At 41.8% G+C, this 25,663-nt stretch overlaps 2 protein-coding genes across 4 annotated transcripts in view; both read right to left on the reverse strand.

Annotated features, from left to right (window-relative positions):
* The window catches only part of LOC110987507 (rRNA N(6)-adenosine-methyltransferase ZCCHC4-like), a 73,437-nt gene extending 49,339 nt beyond the window's left edge, over positions 1-24,098 (reverse strand). Inside the window, exons 1-2 of one of the 2 annotated variants that reach the window (XM_087136729.1) lie at positions 23,955-24,098; positions 23,306-23,350 (exon numbers count right to left, since the gene is read on the reverse strand). In XM_087136729.1, the coding sequence (XP_086992855.1) occupies positions 23,306-23,350; positions 23,955-23,964 (55 nt within the window). In that variant the 5' untranslated portion in view covers positions 23,965-24,098. The remainder of the gene's footprint in view (positions 1-23,305; positions 23,351-23,954) is intronic. The other variant, XM_022250304.2, reaches the window with a different exon arrangement.
* LOC147799054 (oxytocin receptor A-like) lies at positions 1,776-24,093 on the reverse strand. Of its 2 annotated transcripts, XM_087136730.1 has the most exons (3): positions 23,955-24,049; positions 23,306-23,350; positions 1,776-5,085 (listed from the first exon to the last, which is right to left on the reverse strand). In XM_087136730.1, exon 3 carries the CDS (start codon positions 5,016-5,018, stop codon positions 3,993-3,995), a length of 1,026 nt encoding a protein of 341 aa, XP_086992856.1. In that variant the 5' UTR covers positions 5,019-5,085; positions 23,306-23,350; positions 23,955-24,049; the 3' UTR covers positions 1,776-3,992. The 2 variants fall into 2 exon arrangements, with proteins under 2 accessions (XP_086992856.1, XP_086992857.1); XM_087136731.1 differs by lacking the exon at positions 23,306-23,350 and having other exon boundaries at positions 23,955-24,093.
* Positions 24,099-25,663: the final 1,565 nt, after the last annotated feature.

Below are 25,663 nucleotides of genomic sequence, written 5' to 3' on the forward strand. Positions count from 1 at the left end.
GGTTAGTAGCAATGAGACCGCAACATTTGCACTTCATAGCCGTTCGTGAGCCAGCGAAGTGCAGTTCCCAGTAAACGAGCATCCGTTGCTAGGGAAATTGCGCCCTTCCTTAGTTCCGCCGGCTCGGGGCAGATAATAAAAGTAATAGTAAAAGTAGTAGTAAAAACGACTGCCTTAAGACAAGTGCCATTGGATTGTGCACAGGGTACGAGCAAAACAAAACGCTTTGCGTTACGAGCATACATGTGCGGTTTATCCTTGATTGTCAGTTGTTGAAATTAATACCTATCGAAGATCTAAAAGTTCGCTACTGTTAATTCCGGACGGTACGTCGACAATCGCCTTTCAAGAAAAACACCGTGAGAATAGAAATTTGACAGGTTAAAATAGATGCGTCCATGGGCGTAAATCCCGGGGGGATAGGGGTATATGTCCCCCCACTTTGAGGTAAGAGATAGGCTATTGAATCACCCCCCCTACACACACACTTTTTGTGGTGAGTAAAGAATTAAAGTGGATTGTGAAGAATTTTTTGCAGACTTCCAACGAATACAATGCATTCAATATCACTCAAAAAAGGGGAAAACAATGTTAGAAAGCCATGAAAATGCCCTTATGAATTCACATGTACATTAATATCATGAACATCTACCTCTAAATAGAGTCATATTGTGCCCCCCCCGCTTTTCAATTTTTCGTGTCATCCCCCCGTCTTTCCCCACCCCCCCACTCATTTCCGGCACAAATTTACGCCACTGGATGTGTCATCCGATGCCGTCGGAAAAGAAGATCAATTACAAGAGCAACGATTTGTAAAAATCTGTATTTAGATAACTCTAGAATGAACACAATAGGCTACTTCCCTCTTCTAATTTGCAGAATTCTTTGACAGCTTGCATGTGCAATTAGGAACAGGCCTGACTCTTGCACAGATGCCATGTCCAAAGTGCTTACTTTTTGCCCGTTGTAGTCTTCAGTTATAACGATCGCAGCGATCAGTCAATTTAAATCAACGCGCGGCAAACACATCGCTTGCTTGCAGTGGCGCAAGGGGGAGGGGTTGAGCCCCCAGGATGGATTCTAACAAAGATATAATGTACTGTACATCTCAAACTACATTGTACTAGCTTCGATATAGTTGCAAATTACAGTCCCCTGTGTCACGCTGGGTGTGTGTTTCAGTGTGTGGGGGGGGGGACTTGAATATCAAGTAATGGTAATGGTCCGAGACCCCAACAACAAATTCTGGTTTCGCCACTGAGCACCTGAGTAAAGACTATCGCGCCAGTCAATTTACAGGCGGCCACATCTGCAACCGCGGCGAAGGCTGTGAATAGCTTTTTTATAGTCTTTTGTCCAGCTGCAGCACTCAGTGTGCCACGGTAAAGTTAATTTATCCTATAGCTAAGACCTTGACTAAAAGCCAGCCCGCTATGTCTAACCAACACCAAACTCATGAAAATCAAATCGTCCGTAAATAGATAATGAAAGATCATACATCAAAAAAGTTAAAACCGGGAAATATTTAAAGACGCTGCTCCTTGTAAGGTGTGCACGCAGTCAGTAGAAAGCAACCCCGCAAATGCAAAATAACAGTAACAATCCAGGGGATAGCTTCGAAACGTGAACCGTTTGGAAGGGGCTGCTGATTTGGCCGTGAAATCCGTAACGGTCTAAATCCGTCTTTTGGGTCTCAAGTTCCTAAACTTGTAATGAGCACGCTGACGAATGCAAAGACACAAGTGGCACTCTTGAAATTATAGAAATTAGTGGAATAAATTCAAAGAGTTAAAAACTTGTAGGAAAATCATCAGATGACGGTTTCGTGATTAAAAGTCAACATGCATTAATTTTTTTTATTTACACGATATGTATGCTTCAATCATTTTTGTGAAAGAAACTGTACGGTTTAAAGTAGAAAATTTAACGCGCGCAAGTGGTTGATGATCTTCCACTTCGCACTTCTGAAGATTTGTGATTTGTTAGTGAATGACAATTGCTATACCGTTTTCTCATTCAGCACTGTTATCTAAAACTTATGAATTGTAATTTAAAATATGAAACACATATTAATATATATCAGATTTTACAGAATATAACCACAGATTCTTTTTTTTCAATTTCAATCGAACACCGTTGGCAAACATGCAACAAGATATTACTTACCAGCAAAGTCACAAAAAAGCAGAAAGTTGATTAATGAAGTATAACACACTAGAGATATCTAAAACATTTTACTCATGCGTTATAATCATCGTACGAAATTCGATGTCGCACACCGTTTCCACACGTGTTATTGTCCTGAGTTCGACATGGTAATAATTGCACACCCCTTTTCACGACTACTATGACTAATCATGTCTTTTGTTCATGGTATCCTTTTTTCATTAGAGACAATCTGCGAAATTACAAAATTTACAAAATGCTGGTTTATACTACAGGTGATTGTGAAAGCGAAGCAAATTTTGAAGTCACGGAAGATTTGCATTACAATATCACTTGAGTTGAAATGGGTTCAACTGTTGCGAATTCGCAGCGCGATTATTTGGTCTGACGTGTTTGTGTTCGCTTTTGCGCCAAGTATGAATCGGCCTTGAAGTGGAAAGTAACTGTTTGCGATGTCAACTATTTGACTTTTTCCAACTATTCGCAGTTACAATTTTATCATTATCAAGCTTGTGTTTCTCACAGGCACGATCCCTGACACTGGATCCCGACACCATTACCAGCGACACACTAATTCCAACAGCTCCTTCATCCCAACAAACCGCCACATCCTCATCAGTCACATACCTCTACACCACCCTCTGCCATCACCTTCAATATGAACATTCCCTGCACATGCTCCGACAAAATAATCATTCAACTTCATCCCCACGATTATCACCTTTCCGTTTCAAATTCTTGAAATTTCTTCATTTTTTTTTTACTCTTCTCAGCCTTTCATCAACATTCCATCATCATTAAACTACCCCATTATCAATATTTACCATCCTTGAATTTACTTCATAATCATACTAAACCACAGCATGTCCCTTTTGCGCTCCTAATTTACTACTCTTGGGATTTCCTTCAAGACAAAGACGCACAGACTTTTTCACTTTCTGTGGTGGCATTTTACAACTGTATCCAGGTTAGAAGACAGGCTTTTAAAGTGGTACCATTTAATATCAAGTGAATAATCCACAAATGCAACTCAGTGACAGAAGACAAATTTCCAGTAAACTTTCGCACCCGATCCGACTACCCACTGCTACTTATAAGCGAGGCCTGTGCAGCAAAATAGCCTGCAAGAACTGTGATGCTAATATATTATTGTATAACAGTGGTACATTTATAAGTGAGGCTTGTCAGCGTCAACAAAATTTGGAAGCAGAAGGCTCGAACAAGCCTCACTTATAAGCTTGCCTACTGTATTGTATCATACGATAATATATTAGCACCAGAGTTAGAGCATGGCTATTTTGCTGCACAGACCTCACTTATAAGTAGCGGTGGGTAGTCGGATCGGGTGCCTCTCTTGCCTGGAAAAGGTTGAGGGTTTTCTTCAGCACGACGCTGGGAAAATCTATTGGGTTAAAATGCCCGTTTCTCAGTTTAAAATATACCCACTGCGTTTCAACCTCATTCTAATCATGTCCATCGTGCCTCAAAGTGAACCCTCGTTTTAACCTTGCACGGCTGTGCTTTGACAGATTTCTTTCCCCATTGTTATTCAGCGTTATTCCTTTCCCTCGCATTACAATTCATGTATTCATCACTTCAAAGTAAGAATCTCCCATCTATGACAATGATGTCCAAACCATTTAGTTGTTGGGATCGTGCAGCGTGAACTTAAACTGCATTGCCAGCTTAAATGAACAAAATAATTTTTGAACTAAGCCCTTTCAATACTTGTAATCCATCCTGTCTCCTCCTAGTCCATCTTTTCAACTGTACCGAAAAATAGCCACAGCGATGGACTTAGTAAGAAAAATTATTCCATTACACCATTAGGTTACTGTTGAGGAAGTTCGCCGGTCCCTAGTCATTCTTCCGCGACTTCCTAAATTGAACACGAGGAAAATGTAGGGATTCACCGCCGAATTGGACACTGCGAAAGTGCCGAGAACGGCATACACATTCTGGTCAATCGCAATATCTGAGTTGTACGACCTGATGATCTCCACGATGAAGTATGGCAGGCCGCAAGCCATGAATACTACAATGATTACCGTGGACATTGTGAGGGTCTTGTTCTTTGCCTTATTGAACAAGGCCGAGGAGGTCACCCTCAGGTTTAGCTGGTTCCCGTTGGAGTAAACGGTCGTCGTCTCGATGGAATTACGCAAACCAGCTCCCGACGCGCGAACCCAGACGTGCTTGGAAATGCGAATGTAGGCAATGGTAACAACAATGAAGGGAATAAGGAGGCTGACGACGGCAGCGTACGTAATGTAGGCGACTTTCCAACGAGAGACAGGATCGGGAAAGGAGGTGGAGCAGGTCTTTAAGGTATCCGTTTCCTTCTGATACCAAATGAAGAGTTGCAGAATGGAAAAAAACAATGCGCACCCCCAGGCCACTGCTATTCCGACTTTGAGGGAGTAGCCCTTTTTGAGTGGGTTCCTCACGGCTTGATGCCTGTCAACTGCCAACAGGACTACCATGTTGCTGGACGCCATTAAGCTCACGCTCTGCATGTACATCACAAGTTTACAGACCACGTTACCCGCTAACCAGCTGGTGCCCTGCAATTCCAAAATGGCGCTGATGAGCACGTTGAAGATGCACACGCACATGTCAGCGACGGAGATGCCGAACACGATCCTGTATAGACGGGATCGCCGTCGGCGAAATAAATAGAGCCAGACAAAAACCAACAAGTTACCCAAACTTCCCACAACGAAGAGTATCCAAAGCGTAGCAATTCGAGCTTGAGGTCCGTATGGCGAGTTGCTGTCAGTTTCGTTGTTCGAAGTTTCTAGTTCCATATCGCCATCTTGGGTGGGACTGACAGTTACCAGTTTATAACTCATGTTGACCTTTCAAGATGTGTTCTAGCTCATGGTTTATAACTTACTCTGATGCGTCTCCTTAAGACATCTGAGGACAGAATATAGAAACCACGTGAATATACTCAAACCCATTTTTGGTAAACGAACACTGCACGTTCTACTTACTGACCCCGATTGGGCAGGGAAAAAATACCGTGTCGGGAGGAAATCTTGGGTGAGTTAAAATGAAACCTCACTTTAGTCACTAACTGTACTGCTCCGTCGAAGTGCTTCATCTAGGCAAGCCACATTGTACAAAGGGCAGACCCAAGACCACATATTCGAGGGGACGCCCAACTTATTTTTAGGCGCCAAAATGTGCCATTTTCATATTACCTTTCGCAGGGAGGAACTTCGTAACCTTTCGCGGGGGGGGGTCATGTTGGAGCTTTACACTGCAAAAACTGGGGTGTTAAACTTAACACCCGCGGTGTTATCAGAAGACTACACCAACACTTTTCACTAGTGTTAAAATTTTGGTGTTATTTGGTGTTGCTTATAACACCTTCTAGTGCACTGTAACACTTATAGGTGTGCAAAGTAACATTATCAATGTAAAAGTAACACCCTATGGTGTGATCATCTGATAACACCCAAAAGTGTTGATTTTAACACCCAAGTTTTTACAGTGTATATACCGGCACATAATATTTTTAAATACAAATACAATAGTCTTAGTATTGCCTCCTCTACACATTTTTCCAATTAAAACACATTTTCTCTGGTCTCCGTTGCCCCCTGATCCGCCTTTGCATTTTTACCAATACCACCTTTAAAAAAAAATTACTGTCAACCAAAGACGTCAACATTCAGTCAAATTCCTCAGGTCAGCCTTCCCGCAAAGACAAGGGGACCCCCTACATTTCTCTTGACAAGTGGGACGCGTGATGAAGAGTCCAGCGGAGACTGCTTGATCCAATTCCCGGTCACATTCATCCCTCGGGGAACCTGGGAAGCGATCCAGGTCTTAATAAAATCTCATGCTCAGTGGTCTGTACAGTACAATAATGAGCAGTGTTGTGTTAAGATGACATAGGGTACGTCATTCACCGCTTCAACGCGTCTGCAAACAAATCGAACCAGACTCGGCGCAATTAACTGGCCAAATTGGACGCGTGACATTTGCCAACTGATGGCACTTCAAACCAAAAATTTTACTTGAACATCAGCATTTTTTTCTGCATAAAAACTGAAAGAATGTCTCCTCTTGTAAAGAATGAAGGGCATAGTCCGGGAAATTGGACTTCAGTTGATTGCAGCGTGAGAACAGAACGACGGATTAGCCTTTTTATGAAAAGCCTTTCACTGCTCACGGTCCGATGAAATGTAAGGTGAACGTGGTGACCAGGCGGTCATGCTGCATGGTGTACGGTGTGGCCCAAACAAACACAACCCACGCGTAACATTAATCTTTCCCAAAGTAAGGATAAAAACAATGATTTGATACCAAATTAAAGCTTACACTTATACTGAAAATTTCAATGAAGCTAGTTTCGCATTACGGAGATATTTTTCTTTACGTATCAAAACTCAATTTTTTTCTCTCAAATGAAAGTTTGAACAGTTTATTTTGGAAGTACATTGGAAGTGCATTCAATTAAAATTCACGTCTTAAACTGTTTAGGTTCATCACTTCCTTAGAATTTCTAACTTCAGGAAACTGATACTTTTTTCAAGAGGCAATGGTTGCTTATTTAATTGCTCAGTTTCAGAGTTTGATTGGCTTTCCGGTTTTGGAGAAAACAACCTCAGTTGAATATGTGCCATTTACCCCAGTCAATTTGCAACACAGTGCTGTACTTTGAACAATAAATTTTATGATCAGTGGCGTATCCAGCGGGGGCCAATGGGGTGGCAACTTGCCCCTCGGGCGGATTTTTTTTTTTAAAAATAATCCTTCATAGGTGAGTAGGAAAGTAACCAGCATACTTATTTATCAAATATTAGCACCAAAACCGTTCAAAAACAACACCACTAAAAAAAAGCAAGGATGTCGAGGCCGTATGGAAAGCTTTTGATTTTTTTCTCCCCAAAACATCATGCTGAATGAGCCCATAGCCGCATTCACGTTTGAATTTGCCCCCCCCAAAAAAACCCACGCCAATAGCTGGATACGCCGCCGTTCAGGATCCTGATTGTTAATAGAACGTAAGTGCGATTTTATCATAAGAGAACAGAATCCTGTTCAGTTCCGTATCCTCATTCTATAGGCCTTTCCAATGATCGCATGTGTTGAAGGGTATTAAAATGGTGCAACACAGCATTTCGATTGCTGTGGTAATTCACATTCCACAAAACAAAACAAAAATCAGTTGTCTCGGTTATTTGAGATTATCTCGGCAACGCACCATCGGATTTAAATGAAATCTTCATTTTTAAAAAGAACAAGATTTTAAGATTCAATTTGATACCCAAAACCAAAAAATATGACAGTTGTTTTGGGAGACAATAAGTCTTGCTTTGGGGTCGCTTTTCAGGGAGGAGTCACACACCAGCGTCAGCAATGGGTTGGGTTGCAAGAGCGTGCGGGTAAGGGCGGATACAGAACCGAATTTACGGGGGATGGAGCAAAACGTGGGTAGTTTCTTTACGTAACCTTTTATGGGTTCTCCGAGGATGGGACAAAATCCTAGGGACTTGAAACGCTTTGTGATGGGAGGGAAGTGATCGTTTTCTTTGTTATAATTACATTTAATTATTAATTGCCTTTTTATTGGGTGACATGGCCGTTGGCTTCCCTTCATACCAACGTGCGCGCTGGAGATGTTACGAATCAGTCCTTGGAGGGTTCTGGAACTATTTTGCGTCAAATAGGGCGCGAGCAGCTCCTTTGAAGCATAATTTAAAAAGCACTTTGGATTTTTTTTATGATTAATGACCGGTGGTTATGGATGGCGAGTCATATTTCTTGATGGCTTATTATTAATCACCGCACAAACTCAAAACTGTCGCATTTCATAGATGCCGCAATTATCTTTTAATATCCCCAGCCAGATCTTATCTTAATTTTGTTAATTGTAGTGTGGCATTCCGTATGTCTGCGATTGCTGCTCATAAAATCTCAAAGCTGTTTCAAAGGTTCAATATGATGATTATTCCTTGAATGCACATTCTGAAGTTTATTATCATTTTAATTATTGAGACTATAGTCACGTACTCTACGTCACTAGATTCTTTAAATTATTGACTAAAAAATGGCAATTTGTTCGTGCATCAACAGTGTCATTGTTGAGAAACAGGAGTTGTTATGGTTTTAAAGCAGACATCGTTGTTAGTCTAAAGTCTGTCATTCTACAAACCGAAATCGCTTTGGCAATTAAGGTCCATCTAACATTTGACTAGAAACTCTGGATTTCAATCAGTACGATCGAATTTAACATAATTGTCATTTGTATGTGATTTCCCTATAATTAAAAACGCGTCCACAATGCATGTTAGAGGTCCAAGGCAACAAAGTTACCACCGCAAATACCCCAACCTATTTCTGAGGAAAGAAGAATTTATGCAAAGTAATGTCTCTTCGGAAGAGTTATTAGATTAAAAAGCTCTGTAACGGGTCGATGATCTTGATTTTCCTTCGTAGAGATGTACTGTGTATCGATCTGTTTTATGTCCATTTGACAGCCTGACAATTTTATATTTAAAAACATGAAGGGATAATATCCACGGCTACTGTTCATTGCATTAACACAGTCTTCACACTCAAATTATTAGGCCTACTTTCAACCAGCTCACAAATACAAGATCGGCCTTTGTAATGATTGAATACCGGTAGTCCTGAAAATTTTTGCATGTTTTTAGCTACCATGATTCAGTTTAGACGCGTCATTTTGCCGGAAGTGCTCACTTCACGCAAATGGAAACTGTATCAGTTTTCTCCGTAAAAACATGTCAATATGAGGACGCGTAATATTGAGAGATGTCCGAGGGTAGAGTTGGAAGGTGCAGTTTAACAAAGTGGAAATCGAGGATGTCACGTCAGAATGCAACGCAATATAAATCGGAAAAACGGGGGACGATAATGTGAAGCCTGTTTTCCTGATTGATCGTGGATGGTTAAAGAGAGGCAGATGACACGAACTAAAAGACGCCTGACGTGACTTGACAATCAAAAACTTCATCAAAAGCTAATTTGATTTAGGCCTACTTAGGCCTAATTGTCTCTCCCGCAGTAGATCTAAGCGGGATACCTTGAAAACAGGATGCTGGAAGATGTACTGATAATTAGTGTTTGCTTTGATTTTATTGTTTCTTGTACGGTTGGCCACTTGACATTCAGTGCTGTACCTATCAAACAAACCATTAAACCTGAATGACAAGCCTATCGACGACCACTGAATGACGGGATTGACTAAGGGAATAGATATTGTGCTTGACTGGCCTTCGCGGTCGTTGACTTGTAAGGAGGTTAAGTCCTCCGTTCGGCAATTCCTTTGGCCCTTCAGAAACCAGTGTTCCGTGTGCTCTTCTCTGCCCTACGTATACCGTGACCTTGCTTTTTATGCTGATGCCAAGCTGCACAAAACTATAGCTATAGTTTGAAGCCTTCTCAAAATCCAAATTTCAGAAAACTTAGAGAGAGACGCCGAAGCTTTTAATTTAAACTTTTTTTTCGTGTGTACAATATGGCATTACAGTATCTTTGTAACACCGTAGGCCCCCGAATATTGGGAGGCATAGTAATTATCTGGCCTTGATTTTAGTTCGTTAAATCTTGAAACAGTCTGCTTTGCTCTTTTTACCTCGGTTTATGGGGGTGGAGAATGATTGTGTGTACGGAACTATCCTCAAAAGACATTTCAAAAGGATGTTTTTGACAAGCCCCTTTCAGCCCGACCCTGAAATATAACACATGCTGGCTCTTGGCAGCAGTTTAGGATGTTCATCACGCACAGATCCCGAATTGTTTTCAGGTGTTTGATGTAGGTAAGACCAAGACGGGCCTGTACTTAATGGCTGTTTATTGATTTTTCGTTTCGCCCGTGAAGATCTGGCAATGCACGTAGTATTTGACCAGAAGCCATACGGCATTTATGCACCCATCTCCCTCCAAAAGATAAGGGCTTGCTCAACAAGGCAAAGCTTCGATCAAACATATATCCACAACTTGAAGCTTTTTGCTTCAAATATACTCAGCAGTTTAACTCCTACTGCCACCAATACATAATTTTAAAAAAACTCTGAAAAACTGCAGGCTATCAAAAACTTTGCAACGGAGACATAACACAATTTATGAGGTATACATGGCGGGGTACGAGCTGAATAACTCAAAAAGTGTGTTACCAATACGGGCGTTTCACATTAGCGCACCCCAAGAGTTTGCAACGCGTTGGCCGATCACAATGCGCGAAATCTGTCGACCCTATGTGCGTTTGGAAAGGGTCGACAGATTTCGCGCATTGTGATTGGCCAACGCGTTGCAAACTCTTGGAAGCCCGCTATTGTGAATCGTCCTTATTCCGTACAACACCTTTCACTTCTTTTTCCACCTCAACGAGTGTTTTCTTTGTTGATGCACTAGTCTGGATTCCTGACGTAATTATGACAGCTGACAGGATGTCCCGTGTATATTAAGGTGCAGCACAAGCACGTGAGTTTTTAAGCACTCAGCATTCCCTCATCAGTTGAAAAGAGCGCTGTTGGTCGGGAGTGTTCCGTTTGTTGGTAGCGATGCAACCGTAGCGCTTGCGTTTCAATCCTGGTCGTTCGTGAACCAACGAAGTTCAGTTACGACCAGAGGAACCTCCATCGGTAAGAAGGCCCGTAATAAAAGTTGACCAAAAGTGAAGACCAAAATAATAAAACGAGAAACTTACTGAACATGATGAATATAAAGAATCTGCTAAGGGAAGCAATTTAGGCCAATATAGGTTTTTACAAACCCAATATTACCAAAATATTCATGGCACTTTATCTAAAAAAAAAAACACGAAATGGATTCGGGCAATTTTTCAAATGTCGGAAAATTTTGGAAATAGGAGCAGTTCCTCTCGTATCGCTCACGTGACCTCGGTGGCTACTGGATCTAAAGATCTCTCAAAGCAGTCGGCATATCTTAGTCTGGGAACTAAACTATTCAATGCACGTATTTAGAGGAGCTAGACTCACCGATGCACGTTTACATAATTATATATTTTGGGTATGTGGACAATAACCCTCGTGTATATACGTCTGTGACCAGGCCAACAGACTGACACACCATGAAACCCAAATGGTTAAAGGCACCGGCGACAGATTTTGATCCGTAACGGTAGACTACTCCCGTGAAAATAATAAGCGGACAATGCTCAACTTCACATAGCGTGTATATTGGCATTTGTTGATCTCAGCATAGGATTTCCAATACAAAATGTAGTATGAAACCAAGTCAGGTTTATCATCATATCCCGCGCGAAGGTAAATTCAAATAGGACAGAACCAGCCCTCCGCAACAAAAGCGGATAAAGACAAACAGGAACTTAATCCCTTTTTAACTTTGTATTTGGAAGAAGTTCTCTGGTATAGAAAATTGTATAGGTTATAGGCCTATTATAGAGTGACATGAGAATAACTGACACGAACATTAAAATGAACACATAATATAAGTATTTGAAGCGGCTATTCTGCGTCCGCATTTCCTGTCTGAGTTACACGTCAACAATTTGTCATCGTCACCTGCCAATGTTCATATCATTAATATCTATTTATGACGATGTTATGTTGCTTCTTTCTTGATAGCAGTGACAAGCAAAAAACACTTCTGTTTGTACGGGTGTCCTTACTACAGCGAGTTCAACGCGTACACACCTACAGCGGCACACTCATGACGCTGCTCTTCAGGCTTACTTTGCCTTATTGGTGACGTTCGTAGTAATACGCACACTCCTCGAGAAGTCAAGGCAAACACGTCAATCCTAATCATTATCAACCACTGCCGCGTCATTGAACAAGTCCTTGGAGTATTCCCTCCAAGCAGAAACTGTCTATACCCCTGTCACCATACCAATCTCCTTTTTTCAGAGATAGCACAGGGATTAAGTAGCTGCAATGCAGTGTCTCGTCTACCTGAGCATTCGATCTGAGAGACCATCACACTCAAACTGATCCCATCTGAAGCAAAATATCTCGACAAGGACCTAGGAAATGCCTCGCGGCTGTCTGAAAACGCAGCCGTATCAAACTTTCCAACTGAAACGGAGCAACAGGCGCTTACCTGAGAAGAATGTTTTCATTCTGCTGTCAGCAACGCTGAAACATAAACAAGATCTTCACCTGGACTTGTTTTACAGGTATCGATTGCCGCCTTAAAATAGAAGCCACACTGTCGTGTTCCTTCGACACAAACTTTACAGGAGAAACATTGGGCCCATACAAAGCTAGATTGACAAGGTTGCAGGCATGCAGGTGGACGGGCTAGCTTCGATTTGAGTAATAAGGAGGGACGTGCCCCGAGTAAGGGCGCATAATAACACATGTGGTGGAAAATATGCCATGCTCAGAACAATTCATTTGGACCATTTGCATCAATGTTTTGGACACGTTTCCGCGAAAAGATTCTTTTTATAAATTTTCTGAATTTTACACAGCTACACCTTTCAGTATTTGGTACTTGGGCTTGAGTACAACACCTTTGTCAAGGAAAGGAAGAAAAACGAGGGAGAAATGAACCTTATCCTTCATGTTGGATATCAGTGTGCCTTTCGCCCCCCCCCCGATTCTTCGATTAGCGTCACTTAAACATCACACAAGTCGTTTCTGCAAAAACCTAATCCATTGAGCATCTGGAAAGAGACATACATTTCAAGAAGAATAGCAAAACAATCTATTACTTTCACTAGGTCTATTTCCTGGACGCTGATGCAGCATTGGGTATTTTCAATTTTTATGAAGTTTAATACTGGCTCCAAAGAAGTATACAAGTTTCCTTTCTCCATGGAATTCAGTCTGTATATCACAAATAGCGCATATTAATTTCCTGTGTCCCCATTTCGTCTGGTCTCTTTGAGTTCGAGATGGAAGCTTCTTCAAGATTCCAGAAGGAATCACTGACGAAAGTAGGCCTATTAGATAGCTGCTAAACTAACTAGACCGTATTGGTGGGGCACCCAATTTCAACCAGGTTCCCCAACGTAGTGTATGAATTTGAAAACATTAAACCAGACACTTTTCTACGATTTCATTCCGACCCCCCAAATCACCTGGTACCATCCTATTAAGGATTTCAAATGTATACAATATGTTCAGGAATACGACTGAAATTGGGCACCCCGCGAATATATTCTAGAATTAAATTGGCGCGACGTTGAGTCATCGCATCGATGTAATGTCGTCAATGCCACTGAGTGTGCTTGTCGTCAGCGTCTTGTGTAATTTCAAAGGCCCTAAATTGGCGTGATGTTGGGATTAGAATCCACAGAATGATTGCCGTAACTGTGGCGACTGTGCTTACCAATTTGAATACAGATGGCAAGATGAAACCTCGGCGCTGTCGAAACCAGCTGCAATCTCTGTAAAATGTTAGGCCTAATCCTTGCGCGAGTCTTGTTAATAATCCACGTGCTTTTCGGATGGTGATTGGAAATATACGCCGTCACTAACAGTGTTGTTGCGTCGTGAATTTCTGCAGCCTGATCAGTAGTTGATAGGGATAAATGTTGCACCATCTGAGTGAAGACCAAACCTCATTACACATTTAAAGTGACCATGTTATAGATCAACGCTTAGTTTACTACAATCCTTAAGATAGCACTTTTGTAATTCAATAAACCTTAGTGGTCTAGTTTTGTTTTACTACATTAATCTGGAGCCTTTTGGGGTTCTTGTGCCAGTGAAAATTTGCATATTCCTGAGCAAAACGTCGATGCCATATCAGGCACTGAACCATAATACTGCATTAATTTCTGCTCAAAACCTGCTAGATTTTTAACTTAAATTTAAACTTCAATTTCCTTCACAATTTAGTGCTTTGTAGGTATATGGCAATAGGCTAGAGAGCAACTTTTAAAAAGACATTTAAAGAACAAATATGGGGTTTGGAATTTGAACATGAGTAAACTGAATAGTGTTTTTCCTGAGGTGCATCACAGCAACAGCGCCCTCATTTGTTCGGATAAAGCTTGGACAATATTAAAGTTGAAAATTTGCACTTTTTGTGCAGTAGACACCAAAAGGACTTCAAACAGGTTTTCAAACATTAAAAAGACTTAGATGTACAGAGAAGAAGTAAAAAGTGGGTATAAGAAAGATTCATTAGATGAATCCTCTTCAAGGTATACTCAAGAGGAGAAAACAATAAAGTAACCCTCCACATATTCGCTCGGAGATGTCCCAATTCGTCCCGACGTTGATGTCGTTCAGGCAACCTTCAAACTTGGTGAATAGATCAACACACTCAAACTGTTCGTTCAAACGGTGAGTCCCAGTTTGCAACAAGAATCCATCAAAACAAAAAAATCAATACTCAAAACGAATTGTTGGACGTGAAATTATTCTGAAAGTGTTCGAGAAAAAGTGTTCCTGTATTACAAGCAACTTGAAGGTTCTGTTTTGAAAATTTTTTATGCTAAAACATTTAAATTAAAGTGCTCCTTCGGGCATGGCACTTGTAGTCTGTGTCCTCCAGCCGTGTCGCGGGGTTGCGCCGGGCACAGAGTTGTTGCCCGACTTTGTACACTAAATTTCAGTGTATTAATTATCCGTGAAATAAGGCTTGAAACTGACAGCGCCGCTCACAAAACCGCGTAGATCCATGTCAGATTATACCGAAATATGCCTGACACTTTTTGAGAATAGTTAATTGAAGGTCATGTCATCGGGACGGACAGATGGTCTATCCGAAGGTTCGATTAATGTGACTACTAACAAAACAATACAACCGTTAGTCGGGTGCCTCAGTGATATCAAGGCTTGTTTGCACCTGTCGGTAATTAGATACAATTAATCGAGGCCAGGCACAATTAAGTCGTCACTCACGCACTCGGAATCACAAAGTGCATTCTCCTGATCTGGTAATGAAAAATGCTCAATTCACTGTCACAACAACAAACACGCGCTTTAAAACTGATCAGTCTTGTTGCCTTCTGCTTCCCGTGGATCCGGCTGAAATCAGGCCCCCGAAATTCGATAAAGTGGCAAGAGATTGCTTCAACCTTCTCCGCTAAAAGTGCAACGGACATCAACACAGAACACTAAATGTCTTCTGGGAGGGAGGAGGGAGTATGTCATCTCAACGACGGGTGAGCTTTGAAAGTGAGATCTTTCACTGTCAAAATTATACGACCACCGAACGACCACATCTCTGGAGAGAATGAGAGGATGAGGCCGAAAGCGAAAAAACCCTTGTCCGGACTTGAGGGTGGAAATTACTTCCCAACCACAGACACATTCTCGTGTTTTGTTGGTTAGTATATGCATCCAGCAAAGCAGTCGATAGGCGGAAACGCATACATAAATTTGAAAGGCTTGGGGTAGGAAGTCGATTGATCTCTGCTAGCTCGGGCCTTCTTTCCAGCGTAAAGAGGGTCTGTCCTTTGTACGTCAGCAACAAGACCTGGGCTCCTTTTACATCGACCGGAACCGAATCTTGACCCGAATAGACCCCTTTCCTTGGATAAAATGTCTGTTGAAGGGGAGGTATACCTCAAGCCAACGTTGTTTACAGTGTTGTCAGTTGACACCGATCGTGTCTTACACCATTAGTTGCCGTGGATTGCTTCAACTTGATAATTGAAAATCTGAATCCCTGAAACCATGCTGAAATCAGTATAGTTCAACTGTCGTGGACATTCAAATACACGCATGTTTCACCCGCGTACCCACAAATATTGAGGTTCCACATTACAGCACATTTTCAACACCACGCTTAACTGTCCATCATATATTAACTACACATCTAACTCGAGAGCAATAAATCTGATCAACCAAATTTAAAACCCTTAGTGAATACATAAACATGCAAGAGTAAAAAAGGAAAGGAAATAAAGGCAATGAAAATAGTTAAGTGTAGTGTCATTGCAGTGAAGATGTTGCCTCGGATTAATCTATAGGCTCATTTGAGAGTTTTCATAACGAGTCTACCGGGGATTCACAAAATCAACGGGATAAGTTACTGTCTTCATATTCATTAGTATTTATGCTGTTTGGTTTGGTGGCTAAATCTTAGGTGTCTTAACACCTGGAGAACCATACCACCTTCTTACTCTTTCTGCCACCGACGCACAAGCAATAATGAAGAAGGCAATTAGTGAAAGGATGGTAGCGTCAAACAGGCCAGGGGCAGTGTCGCCGGCAGCGGTGCTGATACCCTCAACGGGATGGTGTAGCTTTGGCACGAAAGAATTTAATCAAGGGTGCGTGCGGTGCGTAAGTTGGACTGCTCACCGGTAAGGCAAACAACAGCCAGGTAATCGAGTTACACTTGATCCTGTCACAGACGTTAGAAATATAAGTGCCTTGAGTGTGACAAGTGAGGTACTGTAAATGTGATTTAGCAGAGAGAAATATAATCTTGCAAGGCCAGTTGCAATTTCTGATAGGCAGTGCACATAAAAGTTCTTGACTCACTTTATGAGCCTCGAGCTGGACCAAAAGAGAGCACCATTTTCTAACCAACAGAGGCTCCTACCGCACTTATTGAATGCACACCTAACGGTCGCATCCTAACCGACAAAATGGACGCTGTCGACCGATGTGGCTCTTTCCGACCGATGAGGGGGTGCATCCGCTCGAGACGGATAGGCAAAATTTCTGTGAGCCTCTTAGAAATTTTAGTTCGGCACGCAGAGCGAATAAACGAGCCTTTTAATACTGTGACGTGAAATCAAGAGCAGGCAAACTTGCACTCTTTCCAAAAAAAGCATAAAGAGGTCATTGTTTTGCCCAGTGGCGCACTCAAGGGAGGCGGGGCTCCGGGAAGAACTCCTCAAAAGGTGTTTTTTTTTTCTTGTTTTGTTGGTTTTTTTTTAACTTTTTGAAAAAATGGAGTTACAATACGCGTATACACCTACATCTTAAACTACTAGCTCTGACAGAGCTGTACATCCCAGTCCTCTGTAAAACAGGGGGGCTTGTGCATCATGAGCTATGTGGGGAATTCCGGTTAAAGCACCCCCCCCAACAACTTGTGGGTGCCCCACTGCATTTGCCAAATCAGTGTGATACTTTGGAACAGTTGAAGGTTTTACACATACATAAACATATTACTGCACCTATTAAAAGAAAGCATAGACAGACAGGTGAACTGAAAATCTCCCCAAGATGACAACAATATAATGAAAATTAATTAAGAGCTGTATGGCCCCTCCTTTTGGCCCCTTTCCAACTTGCATCTCTAAATCGTGCATTAAGTGATTGTTTTCCCCAACAAAGCCAAGTTCCATTTCTAAGTGACCGAGCCCACAGAAACTCCCATGTGATCTCCCAAAGGCCAAGTTTCTGATACACCAACCACCGATGCCTCATTTTGCAAAAAAGTATCTCGAATTTCAATCACGAGTGTCCCAATATCGAAGTCTCCACAAAACCCCCAGCTTAGAGATCACCGTTACGTCTTCCTTATTAGCGCGCCTCTGTTCGTGACGCTCGTAAAACAGAGACCGTCCTGCGGTTGAAATCGTGGGTTGACTAGGTTTAACCAGTGTTCCTGGACTGCTCGGCAGAGGAATCTATCAAATCAAGCATCTGAGCGGGGAATTGAATAACCTTCAATTAAAGAGGATGATTGGGGAACGGTGCTGGCATGGGATCAATACCAATTGATATAAAACAGAAATACTCATTCTTTAAATCCAATTTAATTGGAAGAAAACGCATTATGGTACGTATCTCTGTCAACGACCAATGCATGGCCCAAATGCCATCCAGTTACAGTAATAGATAGTAAACAATCGATGATTTCCCTTCAGAATCGTGGAGGATGGCAAGAGAAAAGGCTTCTTTGCAGACCAAAATGTAATTACAAAATAATTACGAAAAGAGTCACGTTTATTACCCGTCAAATTTTACTGAACTCCATCGAAAGACTTTTGAAACCATACTTTGAGCAGTATTGGCTCGTAAACTTCTGTCGGATTTGGTTTTTATATCAAAACATGTTCATTCTAATTCTTTGTAACAGACGAAATGATTTCAGGATATTAGGCTTAGCTTCTTAGAGTGACTCGAACCCGACTGACTTGAGGAACACTACTTTATCTGACACCAAAACATGACAAATTTGTCGATATTCTCTCTGATGTTGATGGCCATTACGGTTCACACGCTAGCATTTTAAAGGATCGGTATTTAGGCCATATGCGGTAGTTGTATTGTGGGTAAAACGCCGGAAAATATAAATTTTTTTCAGACCGAATTTTTTTCGTCCTTTTGCCATCACGATAAAAATATTTTTGGCGGGTTTATATATATGGGGGCCTACTAGATTCGCCACTGAACTGATTAAAATTGGTTTACGTACTCGAGCTCTCCAGCCATTGACAGTCCAGCACATGGTTTATCGATCTGTTCGGCCAATTAAACAAAAACTCCTATAAATTATACAATGAATTTGTGCAATTTCTTTTAACCAGAAGAACCATTCATCAGTAACCGTGGACGATCATGCGGTCTTTTTCATCTGAACGAGAATTTCAAGCATGAAAGCTGGGCTCCGGACCGTTGAATTAGCTGAAGGAGCGCGTAAATATGTCCTCACAGAGCAACTTAAATTCCTCGTCTCAGACCTGGCGAAAGTGTCTTTCCGAGGAAGATGGGTCAGTTGAAAGATGAAGGAATTTACTAATCGACTGCGAGACAACCTGACAGGGCATATTTTTCATCATGGGAAAAACAGCCGAGCTTTCCTGGTCAAACTTAAAACTGACACGTTATTGTCACATTGAAAACGCCATATTTCTTTTCATGTTTCACGTCCCAACAAACTGTTTTATGAAATTTTCTTGCAGCAATTTCGGTTGTAACAACTCACTTTAAACTAAAGAATATTCGAAACTAGATTTCGAAATCGGACTCCTTATACGTACTCTTCATATTTCATTCCGTTTTGACAAAATTCAAAGTGACCGCCCCAATGTGTATGTAATTTTCAATTGTTTTCAATTTCTAATAAGTATTAAAAAACAACATTTTATTAGTTTCCAAAGAGGAACCCAAAATTTATCTAACACCCCTTTTTGCAGACCAACCGAAACCACGACGGTGCGTTTTTGCTTGATTCTTAAGACAAAGTTTCAGAACGACAATGGAAAACCGTTACACCGTTGTTCTATCCAACAAACGTGTGAATGAATTAGAAAAGTAATAAATTAGAAAAGTAATAAATGAACAATTAACAATGACGCTTTCCATGACGAAACAAAATGAAAAGAATTTGTATCCATAAGAGCTACATTCCTCCCATGTGCCGATTCTTTCCACCTAGCACTATGGACTTTCACCAATAATTCATGATTACGCACTCATCCGCATACTACACTACGACGGCACAACGCGTGACAATTCTATATAGAGGCGTTTTTCGGAAGAAAATAAGTCTGGAGAAGCTGAGAGAATTGACATTAAAGTTTGCATCTCATTTCATTTACGCTTTTTTTTCCATCATGGGCAATGATACGCATGTGCCATCATTGATAATTTCCGGATCTGGATCTTGATCAGAAATCCCATAGCTGCAGTTCGCATCCATTAGGCGGGTTAAGGTGCCTATCCATACTAACGCGCGTCAACACTTTCCAAGTGTTGCGCATCCGTCAAATCGCTCCCTGGGCGCTTTTGACGGCCGAACGCAACTTCGAACACGTGTTATGTTGATGAGATCGATTTTTTTATCTATGAAAGTGAAACGCATAACGCATCAAGTACGCAACGCACCCTAAAAACATAGTTACATGTAGAAAGGCACCTTTATGGTGTCGGTGAACCAACGTTGGATCACTGATCGCGCGATCTGGATCCACGTAAAAAAGGCCCTGAGTAGAAAGGTTCATACAAAGGGCCTATTTGTTTCACCCGGATCCTGATCTCGATCAGGAATCGGTCGTTGGCTCCCTGACATAACCCGCCTAATGGACAGAGCGAACCAGCGCATGGATCACTGCGGCCGTGTTTGTTTCATACGGATCTGGATCGCGATCAGTGATCCGTCGTTACTTTAATTTACAGACACCAAAACCCAGCTAATGGGTGGTGCGAACCAGCGTTAGGATGACTGATCGCGACAGTTAAACGAACGGGCCAAACAGGCCCTGCAATGAAATCCATGTCGACTGACCGTTCTTTTATATTCGCAACAGCACCTGCTCAGTGCTCAGACAACACACAATTCGTCATACAATCATGTAATTATGATGCATACTGTAAAAAAAAAGGCTGCATTTTTCTGTTAATTTACACTTTTTAACGACATTTGGAGACATGATATTTGTCTGCTGTTTAACCCAGATATGAATGGTTTGTTGTAGTTGGCTGTGCCTCGCCTTGCCCGTTACCTTAACTGTTCCGAAGCAATATTAATGTTTTGTCCACGGACAAGTATCCTAGAGTTCTCCACTCGAGTCATCTCATGATGCATGTTTCAAATATTTCAAAGATCTTTTTTATTATTCATTTATAAAACCTTTCACGGTTGACTAATTTCCAAAATTCAGTGATGGAAGTAATTAAACATTACACCGGCCTTACTATTGATGTTTCATCCCTTTTGTTGTCAATTCTATGTCACTTAATCTTTGTCCAGCTTGTTTGATTTCTTTTTTTTTATCTAAGGATATAGCTTTCTGTTGATCTAAATTCGATAACAGTTTGGAAAATTTTTAAATCGAAACGGAATTGAAACTGAAAACCTCACGTGCTTGGTGTGAGGCGGGACAGGATTACGTATACCAAAGGCCCTCTAGGTATCTTTGTTCCGTATAGCCTACAGACACTATTCACGTGGAGGCTATTTTTCTCTTATTCCCCAAATCTGTTTTATATGTTGCAAGCTGTCGATTAGGATGGCACCAGACTGTTTCAATAATTTTCGGAATCTGGCAAAGTACAATTCTATATGTTCAATAATGAATTTGAAATTATTCATCAGAGTAGACAGGGGCAAATTGTCATGAAATTTCATTTTATTGCTTCATTTTTACTCTCAACACCGAAAAATGAAGAGTTAACCTCGCTCTCAAATTCACTATGGGTAGCCCCGTGAATAAAGTCTACCGGTATTCCACCCCAGGCACCAGAACCAATAATTTTCACAACGCTGCATCAGCAGCAAGCGCCTGAGCTTCGCTTTCGTGCTAATGCATAAATTTTTACCTTTAGGCCTGCTAACTAATCTGAAGCTTTCCCAAATTATAAAATTCAAAGAGAGGTGCCAAAGCTTAAAACAAACGATCGTGATATTTTTGTGTATACCTGTAAATGCTATGGAGTCCCTGCCCTATAGGCACAGAGCCTCCTATATAAAATAATCTTGTGCCAGGGCGAGGGATGTTTACTCCATGGTTTACTGAATGGATCACGAATGTGGTCACATCAGCTCGTCCTTATCCACAGAATGGTGTGGAACGCATGGACATGATAGCGTGCCTGTGACACCCATAGACGCACGTACCCACAGCCATGCGCTCCCTGAGGTGTTGCGCTAAGACATATTGCTCACCAGCCTGCCAGCCGTATTGGAACATTTGTCAAGTGGCCATGCTCGCGGGTTCTGTCGCAACGACTTAGTGTCATTAATGAACAAGATGGGAATCGCTTTGCACTCGAGGTGCGTTTTCATTAAGTGTCTGGAATTGGGCGAGGATGTAACCAGTCTTCGAACAAGCTGTCCCCTCCCAGTTTTAAGGGGAACAGAACATTTACCTCAGCAGTGGCATTTTGGAAAGGTCATTTTGATGGAGGTGGAGGTGAAAAGGGTAACCGTGCCGAAAAAGGTAAACACATACAGTGCTCACCCCGTGATCAGACTTCCTTGAATTCGAAAAATCAGTGTGCAAAAAGGGTGTTTGTGATATAAGGGCAATGGCAAAAAAGGGGAGTTGTCACTTTACAAAATACAGCATGGTTCGAGGGGAAGTATACCGGAAGTGGGACCAGTACTGAGGGTCCCACAGAAGTGCGCTGCAAAGGTTTTCATCGCGGTGGCAATTGTACGCAGTGCGCAATGGAATGGGTTTACACCATTGATCTCCACCACAAAGACTTTACTATGGAGATCTGTATATGGTTGACACGTTCAGACGTGATGAGACTGCGCGTTTTGGCCAACCAACGTTCAACGTTAGGTTCTTCTTGTTGAATTGGTTTCCTCTTCGATGTACACGTATAATGTCGCGCTGCATTACCGCTTTCTGGTACCGCGCGCGTGTGTAAATTGTTGATACCTAGCGTGTAACTGTACATAGTGCTGGTTGTTTGTCGTGAGAACAGAGCCGCAAGTAAGTGGAACGAGTTGCACAGGAAAATGCAACAAAGTCAAACAAGCAAAACGTGGGCAAAACAACGGACAGACCAACTATTTATATTGTGCTTTTCTCCCAGTGAAACGTTTAAAAAACAATCTTGCACAGTCAAGACTGCGTGCCTCGCAATTTTGCTGCTCAATCAAACACAGACTAGTACCTTGAAGGGACGCCTTCAGGACTGCACCGCCACTGGAAAATTACAATTCGCTGTTCCGTGTATTTTCCCTGTTAAATGAACCGGCGAGGCCGTATCGGCGCGCAGTCAAAGTTAGGCCTATATACGTCTACGTCTGACGCTATCCATCCTCTAGCAATGAGTGTAGCTCTCAGTGTGTCGTCGTTTATGGTGAATATTTAAACACCGAACAGTGAACATTAATGAAAGAAGATAACGAATGCGCGTCCTTCAAATAAAAAAAATAATGTCATTGTATGAAATTATATTCGCCGACTTCGGGAAAAAATGAACGAGCAGCGAAAGATGCACATCAAGCACATGCACAACAGGCGACACAACGTTTTTCTTCTGCAGCACCATAACAGATATCATTTTTTAAACGTTATGTACATGTATTACGGTAAAAAAAGATAATAGTCCTGACTTGCTTCAAAAAGTTATGTTTGTAAGATTGTTCAAAGGGGAAAAAACAAACGCCAGAATGGAAGTAGCATACAGTAATTTATGTCTGTGAATTCGATCGACGCTTCTATACCACTGATTTATGCGACATTATTTCATACTTTTGCGAAAATTGCCTTTCTGTTTAAATCACCTTCTTCTGAAGGATTTTTCATAATTCCGAAACAGTTCGATCTGATGAGTTTCTGTAAAATACTTACATGGCAAAAGGTCATACGAGTTGAGACTACTGGCACAGAGCCATTCTGGGAAAAATATCCAAGAAAAAGAAGATAATTATTGCCTTATCAATGACAACTTGCCTGCCGGCAAGTCTGCACACGCGATACGGCTATTTTGGTCATTCACTGGCTTTAAGCATATTTACTCACAACCGTTGCGAAGCAATTCTCGTGCAATGTGACTGGGTATACTTATCTTGTAGGCTATGATCACCAATTCAAGATTTAAGTGTTTTACCTACGCCTTCCTAAAGCTGACTTTCATCTCCAATTTTGTCTATTGCGAGGTCTCATAACAGGTTGTATTGTTATTGAAGCTGGGAAGTTAAACACTGGAAACGCTTAGCACTACGTGCGCTTTACATTTAGCTGGAACAGATATTTCAAAAATAATTCAAAGAACTCATCCCGACAATCCTGCATTCCATAGGAGTGCCACGTAAATATTTAGCGTGAAAACAGACGTACGCGCAGCTAATTTCCTGCTGGGGGTCAAATTTCTTTCAGACAGTAGACTCTCCTTTCCTCACAAATCAGTCATGGCAGACATTTAATCAATGCCTTACGTAAATTTAAAACACATTAGCGTACATTCTTGGCTGAAGTCCAACCAACATAAAATACTTACCATTTGACATGGATTTTCCACATTTGCAGTCCACTAACCAGAGGGTATGACCAATAACATCAAGTCTTTCGTAGTAGGACTATTATCAGTCCGTAATGCATATATACATGTATCAACATCCACCAGCAAGCAAACCCACTGCGCAGGTGCTCTTGAAACACCGTGACAGTGCGAGTCCAAGCAAATCAGTGACTGAAGACGGGTCCTAAGTCTGTGGAGTCCTCTAGTCCTTCCCCGTAGATATTGTCGTGACTACCCTCTCTCCTTGATCAAATTCGCGACTGGTAAGGAACAGTCATCTCCTTCGGTCCAATCCTAAACTCCCAAGCTAAAGCAAATACTCCACCGAGCAGTTTGTCTGATAAGACCTACAACAGTCTCTCCGCGACTTAAAGAGCGCAAGTTCCCGCCTCTAAAGCTACCTGACGCTCTCTACGGCCGTTCCATGCTGTGTTACAGGGCGAAGGTTAACTTGTGCAGATGCGTATCAGGCCATGGTGCAGGCGCTGCGCAAACAATGTGCATGTCATCAAAGTCCAAGCCGCGCGTATGACGCTTGAACCATTCTGTACCTCTTTTAATGATAAAATACAGTGATGTGGGCAGATAATTTCACTCATTACATTCCTCGTACCTCGATCAAGGGTTCCTACTGGCCACATAGTGTCGGTGACCATACACAAGGACGTGTATTTTACTCGTCCCCGCTACCTTGACAGGGGATTGGAACGGGCTGATTTTTCCAGGATGCATGACGTAATTTTTTTTGAGCCCTCATTGGTTAGATCTGCTTGAACAATAACACGGATCTACCGTTCTGTGTACGCGGTGCACGCATGTGTACTGAACACATAACGCATAATGCACCAAATTAGTGCTGACCGACAAGCAGCTCAGTACTTCGCGCATAGGTTGATATGTAGCTGCGACGTACATCCCCCTTTACAAATTTTACAAATCACTCCATCCCAGAGCCAAGGTGAGGCAGTGAAGATGCCAGGATATTGCTTCACAGTACGGCTGTAGCTTTCTGGAAAAGAAATCTGCCCTAAATTTGGCCTGAAATGGCACTTTGGTCGCATTAACACGGGGCAGCATTTTACGTTATAGCTCAGGCAAATGTGGAGCAAACCCAGCAAATTATACACCTCTATAACCAGTTATCAGACAGGAGCCCTACTCAAACGCTAAGGTTTGAGCAAAACCTAGACCCTTGTTTGCTCTAAACTTCTAATAGCAAAATATAAATCACACGGACGCCTATTACCGAGTTCCGTTTATGGTGCAACGCCTACTTCGCGCAGGATGGCAATAGAATCGTTGGAACCAACAGTGCAGTTAGCCACTGGACGCTATCAATTTAATTAACCACTAAACTATCGCAAGACGCACGACTTCACGAATGAATTTGCTTACAACTACATAATATCTGCGTGATCAGGCAACGCTGTCAGAATTCCCAAATCGTGTTGTTTATTTGCTATGGCGTAGATTAAGCAGCGCTGGTTGTATGGTCTGAATGGCCAAGTGGTAAGTCGGTCATATAACATCTAAATTTATATTGTGCAAGCATACAACACGGGTGTTAGCAAACGTGGAACAATCTCATGGAATAGGACTAACCTATAATGGGCCTGTGTAACGCCACCAAGAGATTACTCCATAGAGGTCACTTTTTTTCGAAGTGCAATGTGCGGCATGCAAAAGGA

The sequence above is a fragment of the Acanthaster planci genome, linkage group LG05 (assembly GCF_054643075.1).
Source record: "Acanthaster planci isolate LZ-2023a linkage group LG05, COTS_SCS, whole genome shotgun sequence".
Lineage (NCBI taxonomy): Eukaryota > Metazoa > Echinodermata > Asteroidea > Valvatida > Acanthasteridae > Acanthaster > Acanthaster planci.